This window comes from Centruroides sculpturatus, unplaced genomic scaffold (assembly GCF_000671375.1).
Source record: "Centruroides sculpturatus isolate CEXI.00-Female unplaced genomic scaffold, Cexi_2.0 scaffold2682, whole genome shotgun sequence".
Classification (NCBI taxonomy): Eukaryota; Metazoa; Arthropoda; class Arachnida; order Scorpiones; family Buthidae; genus Centruroides; species Centruroides sculpturatus.
The window spans coordinates 1-20,967 of NW_019386807.1; the positions used below are offsets into that span (position 1 = coordinate 1).

Below are 20,967 nucleotides of genomic sequence, written 5' to 3' on the forward strand. Positions count from 1 at the left end.
TAAGATTCGAGTATTGAAAATCAGTGCCTGAAACATTTACAGAAGAAAACTCTCTGAAACTTGTGATCTAGTAAACAAACCAAACACTCAAAGGCCAGTAGGCTAGTTACAATTTATTGGCCTTGTATTTAGTCTTCGACTGTGAATCGTTACAGTGATTGATAACTTTAATATTAATTTTTTTCGTTATAATTACTTTTTATAATAAGTAATGCATTGATATTGCTATTCTGATATATATTTTTATAATTCGTATGTAATCAATTTAATTGTCAAGATTAAATTGTAAAAAGAAAAGTAAACTCTTGCAAATTTGACCATTCTTTTCACACAAATATTCCCCAATTAGTGCGAGCTGAAACGTGTCGATTTAATTCTTTTGAAATTTAGTGTTACATATTTATTGTATGTGGTGCACATGTACTTAAAAACAAATAGGAGACAAATATTTGTATAGAGTGAAAGAAATTTAAAATGTAATACCGCACAATTGAAAGTTCGAGTCATTTACTCAGTGCAATTATTTCGAATAACATCACGGGTTTTATTTTGTTTAATAAAGTTTCTTGTCAATGTCTCGTTTTCACGTGACTTCTTTACGAGCATTACATCCGTACTACATGGTTCTGGAAATTTTCAGAAATTAAGTGATTGGTATTCTAATAAATCTTTGTTTTTTTTGCATTTATGATATCCTGTTCCTCATCAATTTATTCCAGGATACTTTATTGCAAATTGTTTATCTATGGTCAATACAATACTCTTCATTTTCTCAATTAGTAATATCATCTTTATCAAGTTTTCATCCTTCAAATTGTAGAACATATTAAAAATAAAAATTCTGATAAACTGATAATGTCCAAAATTTAGCAATGTATGGTCCTGTAGGTGTCTGATTAAGGAAATCTTCTAAAGAGAAAAAAGAATAGCTATTGAAATCTTAACATGTTTATTATATACTTTACAATGTTCTAAAATAATAATAGTGAGATTTATATTACTTGTAATCGAGATAATAGATGTTTTGTATATAAGAAACGTTCTTATTTATTACAGGGTATTCACTGCATTCCATATTTATTTACAAATCCATTCTTCATCATTGTTTCTATTGCCATGTTGTGGCAATACTATGGATGGACTATATTAGCAGGATTCCTGGCTATATTTCTCTACATTCCTACGCAATTTGCTTTGAGTAAACTATATTCAAAATTGAGGTATTTCTTATTACAATTATTTAATTGTGATAAGTCTATAAATTACATAAAGAAATAATGCGCTAATTAGTAATCATTAATAAAAATGTAATACAGATATTTAACGAGTATATAATTTCATATATCGAATGGAATTCATGATAGTTAGATAATATTGAAGATTATCAACTTGCTTAGAATGTTAAAAAAATATTAATTTTTGCAAATTTGTTCAAATATTTATAAAAATCTGACTGTTGAAAACATGACTAACTAATGTTTTAAAAGTTTTGTTGAATTTTCATATATATATTTCTGCCATGTGTGTTGTAATAATGACTAGAAACACAATATCGCTTATCCGTTTGCAATCATAAAACCCTTATAAAGCTTTTTTCATGTCTATAAATAAATTTAGTTTTGGTTGAGATTATAAAATATTCATAAAATTAAAGCTCAGCTTAAAATAACTCGATAAATGTTTAGTAAATAATTTTACATATGTTTTCAAGAGTGTATGTTTATATTTAAATTTTAATTCCATAATCATAGATTACAAGCAGCCATATTAGGCGACAAAAGATTGAACCTATTGAATGAGATGATTGCTGATATGAGATTAATTAAAATGTACACCTGGGAATTGCCATATGCCGCATTAGTTGAGAAAATCAGAGAGTAAGTGGTATTAAATACAGTAATACCTGTATAAACAAAAAAAATTGAATAAAACAAGTCGTTTCTTTATGTAAAATAAAAGCAATTCAAGATGGAAACTCACCTGTTTAATAGAAAATGATTTGGTGTAATTCTGATATACACAGATTTTACTGTATTTCTGCCATTTTTGTTTTTTTTACAATTACTTTAAAAGTTGTATAATTTGTTATAACAAACTGTTTATATTTTCAGGAAAGAAATGAAAAAAGTTCGAATGTTTTTATATACAAGGGGAGTATCGAATATATTTTCATATCCTATATCGAAGTTATTTACTTCCCTCACATATCTTGCTTTTTTCTTAAATGGAGGACAATTAAATGCCCAAATTGTATTCATCACTATGACTGTTTCAATGTACATTTTCGTTAGCACTGTTAGTCTGTTTTCAAATGCACTAAATATTGCTGCAGAAATTTTGGTTTCGTTGAAGAGACTTCAGGTAATGAACAGATTCAGAAATATAGTCTTTAAAGTTTATAATGGCAATAATAATACAGAACGTGTTGGAAAATATTAATATTTTATTTATATACCTTATGATTACTTTTTTATAATTTTATTATACCTACTTTTTGTTTTTTGTATCATGGGAACATACAAGGCTTTTATTGCTCACGTCACAANGTCTTTAAAGTTTATAATGGCAATAATAATACAGAACGTGTTGGAAAATATTAATATTTTATTTATATACCTTATGATTACTTTTTTATAATTTTATTATACCTACTTTTTGTTTTTTGTATCATGGGAACATACAAGGCTTTTATTGCTCACGTCACAATTTCTTTAGGGTCATGATAAATATGAGTAGATGATTAGCGATAAGGTTGCATTGTAAACTTTCTCAGGTTTTTGACAGCTGGAGCTAATTTTTTTGCTTTCTAGCTTTAATTTCTTAGTCCTATTGGCATCCAGGTTTATAATTTTATTAAAAATATTATCTAGGGGTATTACACTAATATATGCTGTTGAATATCATAAACTTTCGCGAAAATGGTACTGTATTAAATGATAATGCAATTATTTATACCGTTTCCTTCAATTGCTCTAATAAGAGAGTTGACAAATGTTTAAATACTAAGGTTTCCATTTGCATATTCTGTTGACATTGACCAGTTTTTATGAGATCAGCCTTATTGCAGTTATTAGCCTACTGTACAAGTTTTGTATTACATATTTACTGAATTTGTTTTTTACATATAGAAAAAGAAGTTTTATTTTCTATTGAACGTTCAACAGAGAATCTGTCATCTTTAGGTAGAGATAAGTACTGACGGTGAAAGATGTGGCAGAGATAACAAGCATTGAATTCAAATTTATATTTCAGTCCATCACATTTTCACAAATATAGATGATATTGGCCATAGACAAAGAACACTATACTCAAAGTAAACTGAAAGAAAACTAAAGAGCAAATGGAAAATATTATATGGGTAAAGAGAGGCAAACTGTATGATGCCAAATCCCATTGATCAGAAAGAAAATTTTCCAGTTTATAGGCAATAAGACAGCGGTCTAAATTACTTTAATTATAAATGCTCTCACTGCACAAGCAATGTAAAATAATGCATCGTTATTAAATATGTGAATTTTTTAAATTTTATGTTTATCCATACACGTATTTGAGGCAGAGCATTTAAAAAGCAAAAGTATTGAAGTGACGATATCTGTGCTCTCTAGTGCGATTTAGATCGCCTACCGAGAAATAGGCGCGAAAAACGAACAAAAGACAAGAACAAAGTAATTCATGGCAATTATTTTGTTCGTGAATCACCTCTCAAGTTGACAACTGCAAGGATCGTATATCCCATGGCTGGTACAGAAATCACATTTTTTTGGTGGCAATTGTGACATTTGCCTGTCAGCAACCATCAAATGCAAGGGTTGCCTGTTCTATACCTAACAACTGCAAAGATCGCATTTTTCCCCCTTTCTCTGCCATAATCCTATCACAATATGACAAAGTTGCATAATGTCACAGTAGTAGTGGTGATTCAATAAACTTTCAAGCAATGTTCCCTCTAAGCTGCGCGGCTGCGCAGCCGCGCACTGTTCAAATTGTTGTCGCGCACGAGAATTTATGTGCCGCGCAGGCAAGCAGGCACACCGATTTGAATTGTTGTTTACTTATTTTTCACTCTGTCTGCAACATGATTATTGCTGAGTATATTTCGATTAAATACGTTAAATTATTGACAAAATATAATATTTCGTATATAAGTATATTTTAAAATGAATTTTAATCTCTAGTTCATAATTAATTATGTTAATTTTTATAGGAAAAATAAGATTTTATATGTACATGCTCAGAAAAATTTTTTGCTCAGAATCTGCTCAGCAAAAATTTTTTTTGCTCAAAGTATATGTTCCGCTCATCTACAAAAAAAATTTAGAGGAAACATTGATTTCAAGTATATTTTTAAATTGTGTAGAATTTAATGTAAAGCTTGTGTACAGTTTGAATTATAAAAATATAAAGCTCTGATACAGTTTAAATTATATTATATTTTATTTAAAAAATTAAATAATTTTTCGAAAATTGTGCCTTTTACAGTCCATGCCATGAGCTAACTTGTGTGAACTCCGTGTGTGTTCTTTGTTCTTAAACCTGTTCTTACATTGATTTTAAGTTTGGATTATTGTAACTCAAGTATAGTATGTATATGTTTTGTGTATTTTAATTTTATTTTCTTCCTCTTTAAATTTATTTAATTTTTCCATCATATCATCAAAAACTTTAGAAATATCGTGAAGTATATAAACTAATAAACGATGTGAGTTATTGGCAATATATTTCTGATTTAGTTTTTGATATTTTAGAACAGGAATGGTCAACTTTTTCGGGAAGAATGCCACTATCTGAAAAATTATACGTGCCACTTCCAACTTTTCCAACGTACTGAAAAATATAAAAAAGTAAAAAAAAATATTTATAGGCTGATTATAAAATTTTTACGCAAATAGCACATTTTTTCTTAGGTAAGTCTGCATAGTGGAAATTTAATTAAAAAATATTATAGGAGAAGGTAGTGCAAAATGGAGCCGTGGGGTAACAAGGAGATGTCTGTTTATTCGTGGTTAACGGTGCTTTCATCTAGCTCTTATTTTGGAAACTAAATGTTAACCTCAAAAGGTATTATGGGATGAAAGAACGTCTGAATCGCTTTTTTTGTTTGGAAGTAAGACACGTTTTTATGTTTCAGCGATACTTCATCTAATTTTATGTCTCCTGCAAAGTTTCTACAAAGAAAGTATCATTTTAAACTTTTAGATTACCTTTTATATTAGCGGTTCTCAACCTATGGATCGCAACTTTTTTGGGGGTCAAACGAAACTTTCTCAGGGGTCGCCTTGACCACCGTAAACACCTGTCCATATGCAGATACGTCAACATACTAGTTCCCAGTGTAATGAGATCATCCTGCCAGCCCTTTGACTTACACCCTGTACAAATACAGGTGTCTATGACAGGGTTGGCGCCATGATGTACTTATGCAGACCAGTCACACATGTGTAGAGAGCAGCTACTCTGTTAAAAGCAGTTACTGTGTTGAAAGCAATAGTATTGCAGGTAAAAACGACACTTTATGAATTATAATTACTCGGTCAATGTAAAATTATGTAATGTAATGTAAAATGATCAACTATTGCAAAAAATATCTGTACCATAGGAATTTAATCTGGATGCTGATTGATCTTTTTATATTCAGCTATGGTTGATGTATATACTCTACTGCACCCTAGTGATAGTAAAGGTATGTAAGAAAAACAATTCATAGAATGGTAAATCATTGAAAACTTTAATGAAATGTATTGACTGAACTATGTCACGTATCATCTTTTGTATTATTAAAGCTATTGTCATATATTATTTTCATTAGCAAACCAATCCATGATTGCGTAGAGAAGAACGTTAAGAAAAAAAAATATAATGAGGGTTTTTTAGGATATGATTTTACCTCAATATTTACAGCAAGAATTGAAAAACTGCAATTTGTTATTTGTTGTGAAGTTTTATCAGTCGAATCTATGAAGCTGAACACACTAAAACGCCATTTTGATAGCAAGCATCCCAGCTTTGCCGGCAAGGATACAAAATACTTTAGAAGCAAAGCTGGTGGAATCAAGAAAGCAAGACTTGACACTCATGTCATGTACCCAACAAAACGTAGCAGGTGTTGAAGCTTCATATTTGGTTGCACTCAGAATTGACAAATCTATGAAACCTGACACCATTGCTGAGGATTTATTATTGCCAGTAGCGAAAGAAATTGTTCAAGGTATGATATTTGTTACGAAATTGTTTGCAATTTGTTTATCTAAAGACACTATTTGAGGAAGAATAGATGAAATGTCTGTTGATATTCTAGATCAGGGAATTCAGGAAATTAAATCTGCTCTATTTCTAATATTTAATATCCAGCTTGATGAATCTACAGATGTTGCAAACTGTTCGCAGTTACTGGTTTATGCGAGGTATGGTAAAGATGGCGACTTTAAAGATGAGTTTCTTTTCTCAAACCTCTTGAAACGACAACTACTGCACATGATGTATTTGATACAGTTGGTTCATTTCTGAAAGAGCATAAGATCTCTTCGAAAAAGGCTTGTGGTGTTTGCACAGATGGTGCTCCAGCTATTCTAGGATGTCGATCTGGAATTTAACGTTTGGTACTAAATGAGTTAATGATAAAAATCTTTTTCTTTCGCTAATACAATGTTTATTATTATACATACAAAAATGGTTTTAACATTAATTAAATAAATTCGAAAAACATGAAAATAAAAATTCTTACAAAATATATGAATACTTGAATTAAAATCATTCAAAATTTAACGCATGTTTATCCTTTATGAGAAACAAAAACACATACGAGGTTTATACTAGTTAACTCCTGGCACTAACTGTAGAAAGCACAATTTTCGAAAAATTATTTCATTTTTGAATTGAAATAAAATATAATTTAAACTGTATCAGAGCTTTATATTTTTATAATTCAAACTGTATCAGAGCTTTATATTTTTATAATATATACTGTATGAAAGCTTTACATTAAATTCCTATACAAATTGAAAAATATATTCCAAAGTGTATCGAATCACTACTGCTTATAATAAAGTAGGTATTTACTAAGTAGGCAGAAACATTATGTATTGTTTCCATTTTACATCATTTTTAACTAGGGATGACTGAATCACACCAGCTACTCCCTATGTAAAAAACACTGACTATACTGAAATATTAAAATAGGTGGGGAAATGAGCATAATACTCCTTATAAGATGTATCAAATTTCTGTTTAGGAATTTCTTCTCCTTCATGAAAAAGACACCAATGATATCGAAATTGTGGAAGAAGTAGGAAATTTAAACAAATATGGAATATGGATGAATAATGTTACAGCTACATGGAAAAATGTAAGACATAACTACTATTTTGAAAATTCTGAAAAAATAACTTCTTTTCATAGAGTTTAGCACTGTTTAATAAGTATAAACTTATAGTAATAAAAATATATCTGTAAGGTACAAAGATTGTATATTTAAGAAAGGTAACAGTTACAAACTTTTAAAATTCTCAAAAACAGCAATTGTGAAAAAGTGTCTTTCTGAATTTCTTTACTAATTTTGAATAAGACTTAATTGGAAACTGCAGACCCAATTTCTTACCCGTTTCCAGAGGTAATTTGAAACTAAATTTGAATGTAAAAAAAGTAAGCACGAACTTAAATATGATGCCAAATTCCAATCCAAACCGTGAAAGATCAATTTTACGACTAATATTGTTTACAAATATATCATTTTTGTATGAATACTAAAAGGCAATAAAATTGTGATGAGAATCATGCTTTACAAATTGGTTTAGTAATGGCTCAGTGATCGAAATAGTAAGATGAGATATTCCTATAAAGTTTGTGTTGCTTGTGTCCTATAATGAGACTAGGCACTCAAAATCTTTATCAAACAAGGCTAGATTATTCAGTACGTTTTAGAGACAGACCAGATTCTAAAACTTTTACAGTACACTCAATTCTCATGATATAGTGTACAGTTAATTCATATTAAAGCATTATGAACTAATTACTGTTATAATTTATATTTCTTCAATATATGTTTTTTTACTAATATAATATTCATATTATTATAAATTAATCTATGATATAATATTTCTAATTCTTATAGATAAAGATTATTTGCTTATAATTTATTTACTTTATTCTTTTAAAAGGAGTCCCAACCCACATTGAGTAAAATATCTTTAAATGTACAGCCTGGAGAATTATTAACTGTTATAGGTCCTGTTGGATCAGGAAAGGTAAATATGTTGTTTTTCAGTTATATTTTTTAATTTAATTATATGCTTTGTGAATATAAAGTGTTGGCATTTATCAATAAAATAGTATAAAAATATAACAATTTATCTGATTGTGATGGTTGTCTCTTTAATCCTTTTGGTAGACTATCTAAGATACCTAAGATAGTCTACCAAAAGGATTAAAGAGACAACCATCACAATCGAATAAATACAGCTATAACCAGTAAATTCAACAATTTATCTATTTGTAATCAAATTAATTTAAAAATTTTTATACTTAATTACCTTGTTTAAATCATTTTAGCTTTTCATTATTTTGATTTGAATTTAACACGTAAAAAGAACAGAAATTTTCTTTGGTCATCAGCGAAAACGCTAGGTATTAGTTAAGTAATATTCAAAGAGGAAAAAAAAATACTGACAGAATTCTTTGTATTATTTTTTGGCTGTAATAATTTGTCACAAAATCTGTCTTTTCTTCAATAAAAAAAGCAGATTTTATGACAGATTATTACAGCTAAAAATAATACAAAGAATTTTGTAACTATTTTTTTCTTTTCGAACTTCATGTAACTAAGACTTGGCATTTCACTGATGACCAAAAAAAAAATAGCTGATATCAAATAGCTTCACTAACAAATAGTTGATTTCTTACAAGTGAAATTATATATATAATACAGATGTATACAGGTGCATTTAAAATTACATTTTGAAAAATTTTTTCACGTAACACATTTAATTTAAACATGTTTTTTAGGCAAAAACAGTAACTCAACAAGTTGCTATTTCTTTGTTTTTTGTTTTGATACAGAATTATTTTAAAAATTCATATTATGGTTATTATATATATTTCAATAAATTATGATGATAACAATTCTTTCATGTTGTTTTTATTAAACCAGAAAATCGCTCGTATCAATGCAGAAGTTGTAAAATAAATAGTATTCGCTGTGAAATGTAAATTTCAGTAGACAGACCTTATAAATAATTTTTATTTCATATTCTTACATTATTAAAAACAGTTAAATATCTAACTCTACCTGTTTTACTTTTCTTCTGTATACATAAGTAACAGTTTTTATGACACAACTCAAGCACACATGTATAATTTAAATTAAATTATGATTAAATTCTTAAACACTCTTTCAAAAGTTTCTTAATAACTGCTTTTATTCTACATTGCATGTTTACTAGATCAGTGATACAAAATATACTATCAACGCATAGCTAAAACCTCACATTCAGCTTTTTCTTTATATATATTCATTAAGAAAATTAAGAAGAAAAAGCTGAATATGAGGTTTGAGCTATGAATTAATAGTATATTTTGTATCTGTAAACATGCAATGTACAATAAAAACAGTTAACAATAGGAATGTATAATAATATTAAAATGTAAAAACCTTTTAAACGCTTATGTAAAGTACATGGTGTGGCTAAAAAATAACGAAAAACTGTTATCGCCTGCACGCAATAGTTGCAGGTCGACCGAAGTGAGTAGGCGAGTAAACGATCTTGAAGAAGTTAGAAGAAGAACAGCAAGTCTCAAATTGCTACCGCTATAAATTGCTGTGTGTGCCTGCTGAGAGTGGACGTGTTAGCGCACGTCGAAAAAATGGCCAGCTTGAAAGAGAAGCAGTATCAACCCTGAAATTTTTCGTGAAATTGAAAAAACTGCTACTGAATCTTAGCACCTGTTATGTGATCTAAACATAAATAAATGTCTTTCTTGGGCACATGCGTTCGAATGGCACAGACGATTTTTTGAAGAGCGAAAGAAAGTGAAAGCCAATGACCATTCTGAATTGTCCAGCACAACAAAAACCGAGAGAAACGTGCAAAAAGTGAAACAAATTTTGAACCAATATTACTGAAAAGAACATCTAAAAACCTTGCAGGAAATGCAATAGAAAATAGCGATACTTGTGGTAGAATGGTTTTATGCTCCATCAGGACAAAGCACAAACCGATTCTGCTCTGTCAGTGAAGCATTTATTGGCCAAGAAAGAAGTCACATCACTCGAACATCCACCATACTTGTCTGACCTAGATGCACATGACTCCTACTTTTAACCTAAAGTAAAATCTGCTATGAAGGGACACCATTTTGATTTTGCTGCCAAGAGAAAAATGACGAAGCTTCTGTGTAGACTTACAGATGATTATATGCATCACTGTTATGACCAGTGAAAGTTTCGAATGAAGCGCTGTGTGAAAGCAGAAGTTTCATACATCGACAGGAAACACAACTAAAGTGAGTATACTACTCAAGATTTAAAGTTCCAGCTTCAGTCTAGTTATTTTATAGCCACACCTCGCACTTACATTATTTATACAAAGATTTTCATATCAAATAATCAATCGATTTATTAATCTTATTAGACATCTTTATTAATGTCCGTTTTGGGAGAGATTCCTGTTACGTCTGGTAAAGTGATAGTAAAAGGAAAAATAGCTTATGCTTCTCAAGAAGCTTGGGTATTCAACGAAACTGTCAGAGAAAATATCTTGTTCGGAGAAGAATTCAAAGAAGAAAAATACAGGAATGTCTTGTATATAACTGCTCTAGAAAAGGTAATAACCTGTTGTTATCTTTTTATTATTAACAATTTTGGTACTTAGGTTTGTCGAAGTCAAAAAGTTGTCTGATAGCAACTACGAATTAAGTAACGAAAAATTAATTTTTATGAGCTCAGCATTCACTTATATTTATTTATATTATATTTTTTATATTAATATAACAATTACTTGTATTAGTTAAGCTGTTAAAATAGTAATATAAATATAAGATTTATTAGTTAATTTATTAAATTATAAAAAAATATTTTATTTTTGTAAAAGCATCGTTATAAGTACAAAGTATTATCATAGTGTAATAACAATCGTAATTATGATTATATTGTAATATTAGGTGTGCAACATATATTTAATAACTAGCAGATAAACCTGACGTTGCTCGGGCAAAGAGTAACGATAGCGATGATTAAGATAATTACATTTTAGCTAATCTTACCCATTTTCACAGAATGCAAGAATTAGGTCCCCCGTGATTTCAGACTGATAAGAGAAATTTTAGATGGGCCAACAATATGTTCGATTTCCCACAAAACGCGAAAAACCGCATCTGCGCCTGTAAATTTTGCATGCCGCTTTCTCTTAACACTTCCATTGTTAACACTCCCACTCTTAACACTTCCATTGTTAACACTCCCTTTAGTAAGGAATACACTTATTTCATTCCCAGTTGGTACCCTACTAAATGTGATAGTCTACTAAAACGCAGTCAAAAACGCAAAAAACGCATCTAAAATAGTACAATAGAACCCGAGTTCTTTATGGTAAGCCTTTATCCTCTCTCTCTTCCCCGTGGGGGGAATTGCGAAAAATCCGTTCCTATTGTACGTTATTATGACGTTACCTAACTGTGTACCAAATTTTAACTTCAACACTTGGTCTTTGCACTTTTTATTATTATTATCAACCCATCTCGATTATGTATATAGATAATCAGTAATTTTGAATTTTAACTGAAATAACAATACACATTAACATGAAAGGAATCAATCTGACTTTTTTTATTTAACTGTTATTTTACTGTTTTAATTAATGAACATATTTTTAAAGAACTAATCAATGATATAAATTATGTTAATGATTAGTTTAACTTATCTTAACTGATGGAAAGGAACAAATCATTTATTTCCAGAATAGAAATAACACTGTTTGTGTATTTTATGTTTACTAATCAAACTCTTGTATTTTACAGAGATTAGACAAAATTTATATCAGTTTTACTTTCACTATCCTTTGTGCAGTTTGTAATATATATGATACATTACACACTATTTATAAGTATCATTAAACAAATGCTTTGGTTTCTATTTACAGTTATCGCTTATTAAGATTTCGGTGTGTCCATACGTGTGAAACGAAGTTATGCAGTTTCATTTTTAAGCTATAGTCTAATAATATCTTTTCCCTGTGTTAGTATTTAAACAGATGAACACTGGAATATTTTACTGCACAATGAAAGGCAGATTGTAAATAAATGGGATAATTAAGACTAAAGAAAACTAATAAATGCAGTATATAGGAAATTAGTCATTCATAGAAAATAATTGGCAAATTTTCTGCTTGAGATTGACAGGTAGCTCAGTTGGCACTATCTGCTGTACAACATAAAATATTCATCATTTTAACCAACATTTATATTTTATGTCATGGGTCACATTACTTATCTATTTTTAAATTTTTAAATATTGAACTTAGTGCGAAATCGCATTTCTCTTTCCCATTGCCAAACTAATCACACTAGATATCTGAGATGTAAAAGAAACATTTTATATTCCGGTTGACGAAATCTGTAATCAAATCTAAAATCTCAACCATTTTTGACAGTAAAAATATTAGGACACTTTTTACATACTCTAATACATGTCAATTTAAAAAAATCAATTTGTGATATTTCTACTTTCGTTGAATATACTCAAAGTAAGCAAAAACTTTCAACTGATTTTAATACTTTTAGGTTCTACTGTGAAACTGGCTGGAAGATGTAATTTTACACATGTATCCAATATCGTATATTATTGGATCAGTTACGATATATAGTAGTTTTTCCGTTGAAAATAAATAACTTTTAAATGAAATTTCAGATTTTATTTGAATTGTAGTGCATAGATAAACACATAATTTATAGGCTACAGAACGGAGAAACAAAGCAATTTGAACCATATGCACTCTGTCACCGTTCCGTTAATATTTATTTATTTTTTTAATTTCAGGATATAAGCTTATTTCCGAAAGGTGATCTGACTATTGTGGGAGAGAGGGGAGTGATAATGAGCGGTGGGCAAAAGGCAAGAATTAATCTAGCAAGGTAAAATATGTTTTAACTGCTTTGATACCTTTCTTTTGATTCAAATTCAACTAAGAAATCCACAAAAAATTTATTTTTTATATAAAATAATTCTTTCTGCTTAAATGCGAATCTGACATCCAAAAAAATTTTCGGGAAATAATTCCTGCGATATAAAAACCCCTCCAAAAAGTATTTTTACAAATAAAGTATATAAAATAATAAAACTAATTTAAAATAAATGCTTTTATTTGAGAAATATAGCTGTAAGGATTGTTAGTCTTTAGATTTAGATTGTTAGTGTTTGTTTAGTCTACATTGTTTACAAACTTATTGACCTTCAAAACAGCTGGAGTCCAATTTCCCGGGTAGTTCTGATGTACGCTTCAGGGAAATATAGTCTAAAGGAGGAGGAGAGCTAACTTATCGCATCTGTGCAAATGTAACACAATATTGTGGATTTTAATGCTATCAAATTACAAGGGACAGAAAAAAAGGTATGGGGAAAAATTCTACTGAACAAAAAGAAAAAAAAACTAGCTGATATCATCAAAAACATCCAATAGTGTTTTATAAAAATTTACAGAAGTGAAATCAGTGAAATTTAGAACGATTTAATTAATTTCATTAAAAAGCTTTCATAAAAACAATAGCGCGATTAATTACCTAATTAATAAATTGTCATAAAATGTTTTCGCGGCAAAAATAATACATGAAATTTCAATCAAAACGTTCAAAATTTCATCCTACATCCTCTACAACCCCCAAATTTTTAAACGTCATTCTGATACACTCTGTATATTTGGTACAATTATTATTAGGTTTGTTTTTTCTCTCGAGAAACAATAAATCTTCGTAATTTTGCAACACTTATCTAATATATAATCGAGACGGGTTGATAATAATAATAATAATAATAATCAGCGCAGAGCCGAAACGGTTAGGAGTTGAAAGTTGAAATTTGGTACACAGATAGGGTACGTCACGAAAACGCACACTAAGAAGGAATTTTTCGAAATTCCTTCCCACGGGGGAGAGGGACAGGATTAAGGCTTAACACTTCCATCAACAATGGAAGTGTTAAGTAACAATGGAAGTGTTAAGTAACAATGGAAGTTTTAAGTAACAATAAAAGTTTTAAGTAACAATGGAAGTGTCAACAATGGAATTGTTACGTAACAATGGGATTGTTAAGAGAAAGCGACATGCAAGACGCAGATGCAGTTTTTTTCGTTTTTGCGGGAAACCGGAGTGACGGACTAGCCGAGGGCGGACTAGAGGGGTTCTACAGTAGTCTGGAAACAAGGGGACCCAATTCTTGCATTCTGTGAAAACGGGTAAGGTTGACTGTAACATAATAATCTTTATCTTAGTTATCGTTACTTTTGCCCGAGCAACGCCGGGCTTATCTGCTAGTTTCTAATAATGAAACAACTTCAGATAGGAGTGGAATGAAAACTGGTATAAAATTAACTGTGCAAAAAGATTACAATCTGTAAAATTTAATATAGGTTTAATTCTTATGCTTGAACAATATTTGTTGCATTTTTTTGTATATTTATTTTATCCTTATGTTATATTTTTATACTTTGTAGAGCACTATATCTCGATGCCGATATATTCCTTCTTGATGACCCACTTAGTGCTGTTGATGTTCCTGTGGCAAAACATATATTCGAAAAGTAAATATTTAAGTGTTATTTGTGGGATATTTAAATATATTTTAACTTTACTTCTATTTCAGATGTATAATGGAGCATTTGAAACATAAGATTTGCATTTTAGTTACGCATCAAGTACAGTTTTTAAACCCTGCAAGTAAAATTTTAGTGTTAAATAAGGTAGATATATATACTGTATTAACTAGTTTTATTTGTTAATTATGATTCAAATTTAAATGATATTATCTTCATTTTAACAATACGTTAAAACGTTTTATGTTTCACAATAACAGAACTCATGAATTTTTTTTTGAATTGTTAAAATAACATATGAATATGGAGATGATTAGCAATAAATGTTATTTAATATATAGGCTATCTGCCAACAAAAAATTGCTTCGGATAGACAGATTTTGGGAAAATGAGCTTTATTCCATTGTTAGATTTAAGATGAAAATGTGGACAACTACTTGAACAAGTATGTTTTAAAGGACAAACTGTCAATACTATTGTATAGAGAGTTCTATGTTCTTAGACATTGGGGAGATTAAACAGTGATATGTTTATGTTTATGACAGTGATTAAAAAATATGAATATTATCAGCACTTAAAAGAATGCATATGCAAATATATTTGTAATTGGTTATATGTCACTTGTAAATTTCTTAAAAATACGTTGGCACTATTTAAGTTATTAGCTAAATATTTGTTTATATACATTTTTACGTGTATACATGTATATGATAGGCTCAAAGTCCCAATCGACAAAGCGAAAAAAAAAACCGACCAAGCGCGTTGTGGCTAATTCAAAACGACCACATAGCAAAATTCGTGTCCTGGCTTTCCTGATTTTTGACCACTATGCGTTCTGGTTAGTTTAGGTTACTTGGTTACTTTCCAACAACATGCAATTATTGGTGTAAATCTGTTGCAGTGTGCTCGATTGTCAACGTTTTATAACAACTAATTTAATGAAAATAATTACTTTGTCAGGAACTGTTATTAGTAAATTAGTCTTTTTTTATTTGAATCAAGAATGCTTCAGAGTTATTTATTATTACAAGACAAGTTTCTAAGGGTAATTACCTTAGAAACAGCAGCACAGGTCAAAAATAAACACAATAAACTCATTAAGTGTCTGCAATGCGCTTGTTGAGAAGTTACAACTTATCCTTTGCATTATGGTTGCATCAGCTGATGTTCAAAACGCATTATGGCTTTTCTTAATCACAACAACGCGTAGCTGTCAAACATCATGTAAGCCACGACACGAATTTCGCTTCCTGGCCGTTTTGAATCGACCACAATGCGTTGTGGTCATTTCTTCGCTCAACGAGCGATTACGGTCTTTGAGTCTAACATATATATGTCGTCGGTTTCTCTGCCGATATATATATACTGGCAGGGAAGTCTACGTCCCCTGGGGAAACAATAAGTACAAACACCGAGGTTTATACATTATTTTGTACTTCAAATGTAGATTCTCATTTAAATTTGATTCAAATGTGAATTCTCATATATATATATATATATATATACACTGTATACTGTATATGTTATATATATATATACTGTATTAAAACATAGAAGCAATTATATTCGCATATATTATTAATTTATTTCAGGGAACATGCGAGTTTATTGGCAATTACAATAAAATGGAAAGTTTTGAAATGCTTACAGAAATATTACCAGAGAAAGAAATCACCAAAAATAGGATAGAATTAGAGACTGCACTTTTCAACGATGATGAAATAATTAAAAGCACTGAAACTACGTCTGATGATATTAAAGATATTAACAGTGTTAATGTGGTAAGAAATACTTATATATTAAATACTTATTTGAATAAATAATTTTTCAGAGTAACTTAAATAAGAGGTGGCAGTTTCGATTTCTTATTTTGAATACAGGTAATTCCTGTGTAACACGGTAGTTACGTTCCAAAAAATAGTCGTGTTATGCGAATCCGTGCTATATGAAACAAAGAACTAGTACGAAAAGGAGGGTTAGGTTCAGTGTTGCCGTTCCTAGTACATTTGTACGTTTCTGGTACATTTTGCCCTTTCCAGTAAATTGAAAGTACATTTAGATTTTTAGTACATTTTCAGTACATTATAATATTTCAAGTACCATTTACGATACAATTTAATATTTCATGCCCTAACGAAAAAATGAGAATAAATTAGTTTAATAAAGTCTCACTAGTGTCACTGCTCGTTAATTTAAATAATCCAATCACAACATAGATAGTTGCACGTGTAAGTGGTCTTCTTTCACACGTTCAGTTGTCTGCACATTCTCATCAGGACGTTGACAAAATTTTTCATGAAACGTGGTTCAAACAATTCAACTCCTTCAAACAAAAATAATGGACAGGTAAGGAAATCAATGATTTTAAACTTTTGTCGTCAATAATATCAAAATATTCGTTAAGTCAGAAACAAATTATTACAGAAAATAGTTTTGAAATTGTACGATTATAAATAATATAAACACTTTTATATGAATTTCTACTACAATAATTTAATTCTTAAATTATAAACTTCAATTTTAGTAATCGTAGTAAAAGAAATAAGGGTTAATGTTACGTATGGTTCCAAAATGGCCGCGCTTTCGACTGTTCCAAGGTCTATATAAGAAGATCAGGACACGCGTGATCTACTTCTTGAGCTGCCATTTTGGGGTTTTTTGAGTTGNTTCCGACCCCCCGACTTAAATAAACGCATATATATTAATATCTATTAATTAAAAAAACTAAAAAACTATTGGAGGTCGTTTTTGTCATCAGAAACTAGCTTTAAATATCTTTACCGAAGTAAAATACGTGCACTGCAACTTTAGAACGATGAATGAAATTTGATTAAAAAAAATCCCATTAAAAACAATTAAACGTAGATTAAAATCGCCATAAAATTTTTTCGCGCGGAAAAAAATTTTTCAAAAATTTGGAGACTTAAAAAACATCCAAATATTCTTCCAAAAATAAAATTTTTTCGGAGGGCCGTAACGACCAAGTTTTATGTAACGCTGTGGTACATGCTCGAGTTATCTCGGGTTCGGTTTTAAAAGGTGTAAGTTGAACAATGTTTTCTTCGTCATCGCTAAAAGCACTATTAACCGAGAGCGTTTTCTTTTTGGCAAGTTATCCTTATCCTCTGAGCATTTTTCTGCATTATCTTCAGATCCATGCTTTACCTTTTGCAAAAATTATGTAATTTTAGATTGCTTGCTTCTGGTTAAAAAATCTTTATAAATTTCCTTATATAGTGCTAAGCACTTATGCAATAAAGGAAAAACAACTTGCAACATCAGAAGTAGAAGTGTTGAGATCTGGCAACATTGATACAAGTTTCGAGAAGGACCATTTGTATGGACAGAAGGCGAGAAAAGAAAATTTACATACTTATGTACTAATAGTTTACGAAAATAATAATTTTTGTGAACTATTAGTACTTACGTATGTAAAAATTTATTACATTTTATGTTGTACGAGGGTTTTACTTAATTCTCGAACTGTGTCAGAGTGAATCCGTGCTATAGAAGTGCCATGTTATAAGGGGTTACCTGTACATACTTCATTCCTTATTAAAGCATAGTTATGCGATTTTAAATATAAGTTTATACTACCACATTATAAAATATTTAATTGTGTAATACGTATATCAAACCATATATATTAAAATCATACATTAAATGGCCAGAGCCATCATTTAAACTGTTAACTAATAAATACAGGAAGTCCCTAAAGACTGGACATATACGAAATGTCATAAACTATAATTTTTCCCTTCACAAATTAAGTATGACTTTGTGGAAAGAAAAAAAAATTGAATTGTTACTGCTCAGTGGATGTGGGCATGGTCATATTGTTCACGTCCATAGACATAGTCATGAGAAGTCTCTTCGTTCAACTTCGTTCCCCTCGATTTTTTTTTCATAAATTTTTTTTAAATATGCATTTTTTCATACTGTTTTCGTACCATACTTTATTCAGGGTTTTCCTGAAGGGCATTCCGAATAATACTCATTACTTTTCGTTATATAAAAAATTTTTTAATAAAAAGTTTTTATAAGTTCAATAAAAGTTTACAGCTTCTGAATTTATAACTTTACAAATTGAATTTATTTATTTTAAGTTAGTGCATCAAGTATACATCTTTATCATCAGTATGTAATTACCAATAATACTTTCAAATTTATCTAACAAGAAACAAATAAAATATGTAATTACATAACTAGAAGAAAAAGAATATTCTCAATTAAGAATAACACATCTAACTTACAATTTTATTTAAAAATTAAATCGTACAATTCATTATTTCGAAAATTATTCGAATTTATTCGAATATTGTTATGAATTCAGGCATAATCCAAAAAATAATTTGTATAATTTTTTACAAAATTTTCTGTAGGAAAATGAAAATAAGAAAATACCACATGATGATGAAGAAAATGAAAAAGTAGGAACATCAGTGTATAAAGAATATATGAATGCAGGAGCAGGTCTCTCCTTCAAGATCTTTTTATTACTGTTGATAGTTGTATCACAATGCGTTATAAGTGCCAGCGACTATTGGCTTTTCATATGGTATGCAATTTTTATGATAAATGCGAGGTTATTATGTGATCGGAATTTTAAATGAAATATTTCTTGAAATCAATACTAAAATTGTTTGCTGAAAGCAATATTATATTGTATAACATTAAAAGTGCTCAGCAAGTAAACATATATATTAGAACACCTTATAAAGTGTTCCTTATAACCCTGATAAAGTGGGGGAAGACACTGGTTTTATAATCGTTGCCTCGTCCCATTTCACCACCGAACCTTGGACTTGCGACATTTGTGACAAAACCGTGGCATNAAGATTGAAAAACTATTGGAGGTCGTTTTTGTCATTAGAAACTAGCTTTAAATATCTTTACTGAAGTAAAATCCGTGCACTAGAACTTTAGAACGATGAATGAAATTTGATTTAAAAAATCCCATTAAAAACAATTAAAGGTAGATTAAAATCGCAATAAAATTTTTTCGCACGGGAAAAAAATTTTTGAAAAGACTTGGAGACTTAAAAAACATCCAAAAATCCCCCCAAAAATAAAATTTTTTCGGAGGGCCCAAACGAGCAAGGTATATGTAACGCTATGGAACATTCTCGAGTTATCTCGGGTTTGGTTTTAAAAGGTGTAAATTAAACAATGTTTTCTTCGTCATCACTAAAAGCACTATTAACCGAGAGTGTTTTATTTTTGGCAAGTTATCCTTATCCTCTGAGCATTTTTCTGCATTATCTTCAAATCCAAGCTATACCTTTTGCAAAAAGTATGTAATTTTAGATTGCTTGCTTCTGGTTGAATGATCTTTATAAATTTCCTTATATAGTGCTAAGCACTTATGCAATAAGGGAAAAACAACTTGCAACATCAGAAGTAGAAGCGTTGAGATCTGGCAACATTGAAACAAGTTTAAGGAAGGACCATATGTATGGACAGAAGGCAAGAAAAGAAAATTTACATACTTATGTACTAATAGTTCACGAAAATAATAATTTTTGTGAACTATTAGTATTTACGTATGTAAAAATTTATTACATTTCATGTTGTACGAGGGTTTTACTTAATTCTCGAACTGTGTCAGAGTGAATCCGTGCTATAACAGCACCGTGTTATACTGGGATGGTACCATTCTCGAACTGTGTTTGAGTGAATCCGTGCTTTAGAAGTGCCATGTTATAAGGGGTTACCTGTACATACATAATTCCTTATTAAAGCATAGTTATGCAATTTTAAATATAAATTTATACGACCACATTACAAAATATTTAATTGTGTAATACGTATATCAAACCATATATATAAAAATTATATATTAAATGGCCAGAGCTATCATTTAAACTGTTAACTAATAATACAGGAAGTCCCTAAAGACTGGACATATACAAAATGTCATAAACTATAATTTTTCCCTTCACAAATTAAGTATGACTTTGTGGAAAGAAAAAAAAATTGAATTGTTACTGCTCAGTGGATGTGGGCATGGTCATATTGTTCACGTCCATAGACATAGTCATGAGAAGTCTCTTCGTTCAACTTCGTTCCCCTCGATTTTTTTTTCATAAATTTTTTTTAAATATGCATTTTTTCATACTGTTTTCGTACCATACTTTATTCAGGGTTTTCCTGAAGGGCATTCCGAATAATACTC

At 29.8% G+C, this 20,967-nt stretch overlaps 1 protein-coding gene across 1 annotated transcript; it reads left to right on the forward strand.

The window, feature by feature from the left end:
- Positions 1 to 1,056: 1,056 nt before the first annotated feature.
- LOC111615800 (multidrug resistance-associated protein 4-like) lies at positions 1,057 to 16,672 on the forward strand (the record flags this gene model as incomplete). The annotated part of the gene is made up of 11 exons (XM_023357234.1): positions 1,057 to 1,220; positions 1,752 to 1,877; positions 2,112 to 2,361; positions 7,229 to 7,342; positions 8,154 to 8,240; positions 10,623 to 10,814; positions 13,025 to 13,119; positions 14,694 to 14,780; positions 14,843 to 14,939; positions 16,385 to 16,573; positions 16,624 to 16,672. Coding segments are annotated over 11 exons (1,450 nt in total), but the record flags the coding sequence as incomplete, so codon positions are not given.
- Positions 16,673 to 20,967: the final 4,295 nt, after the last annotated feature.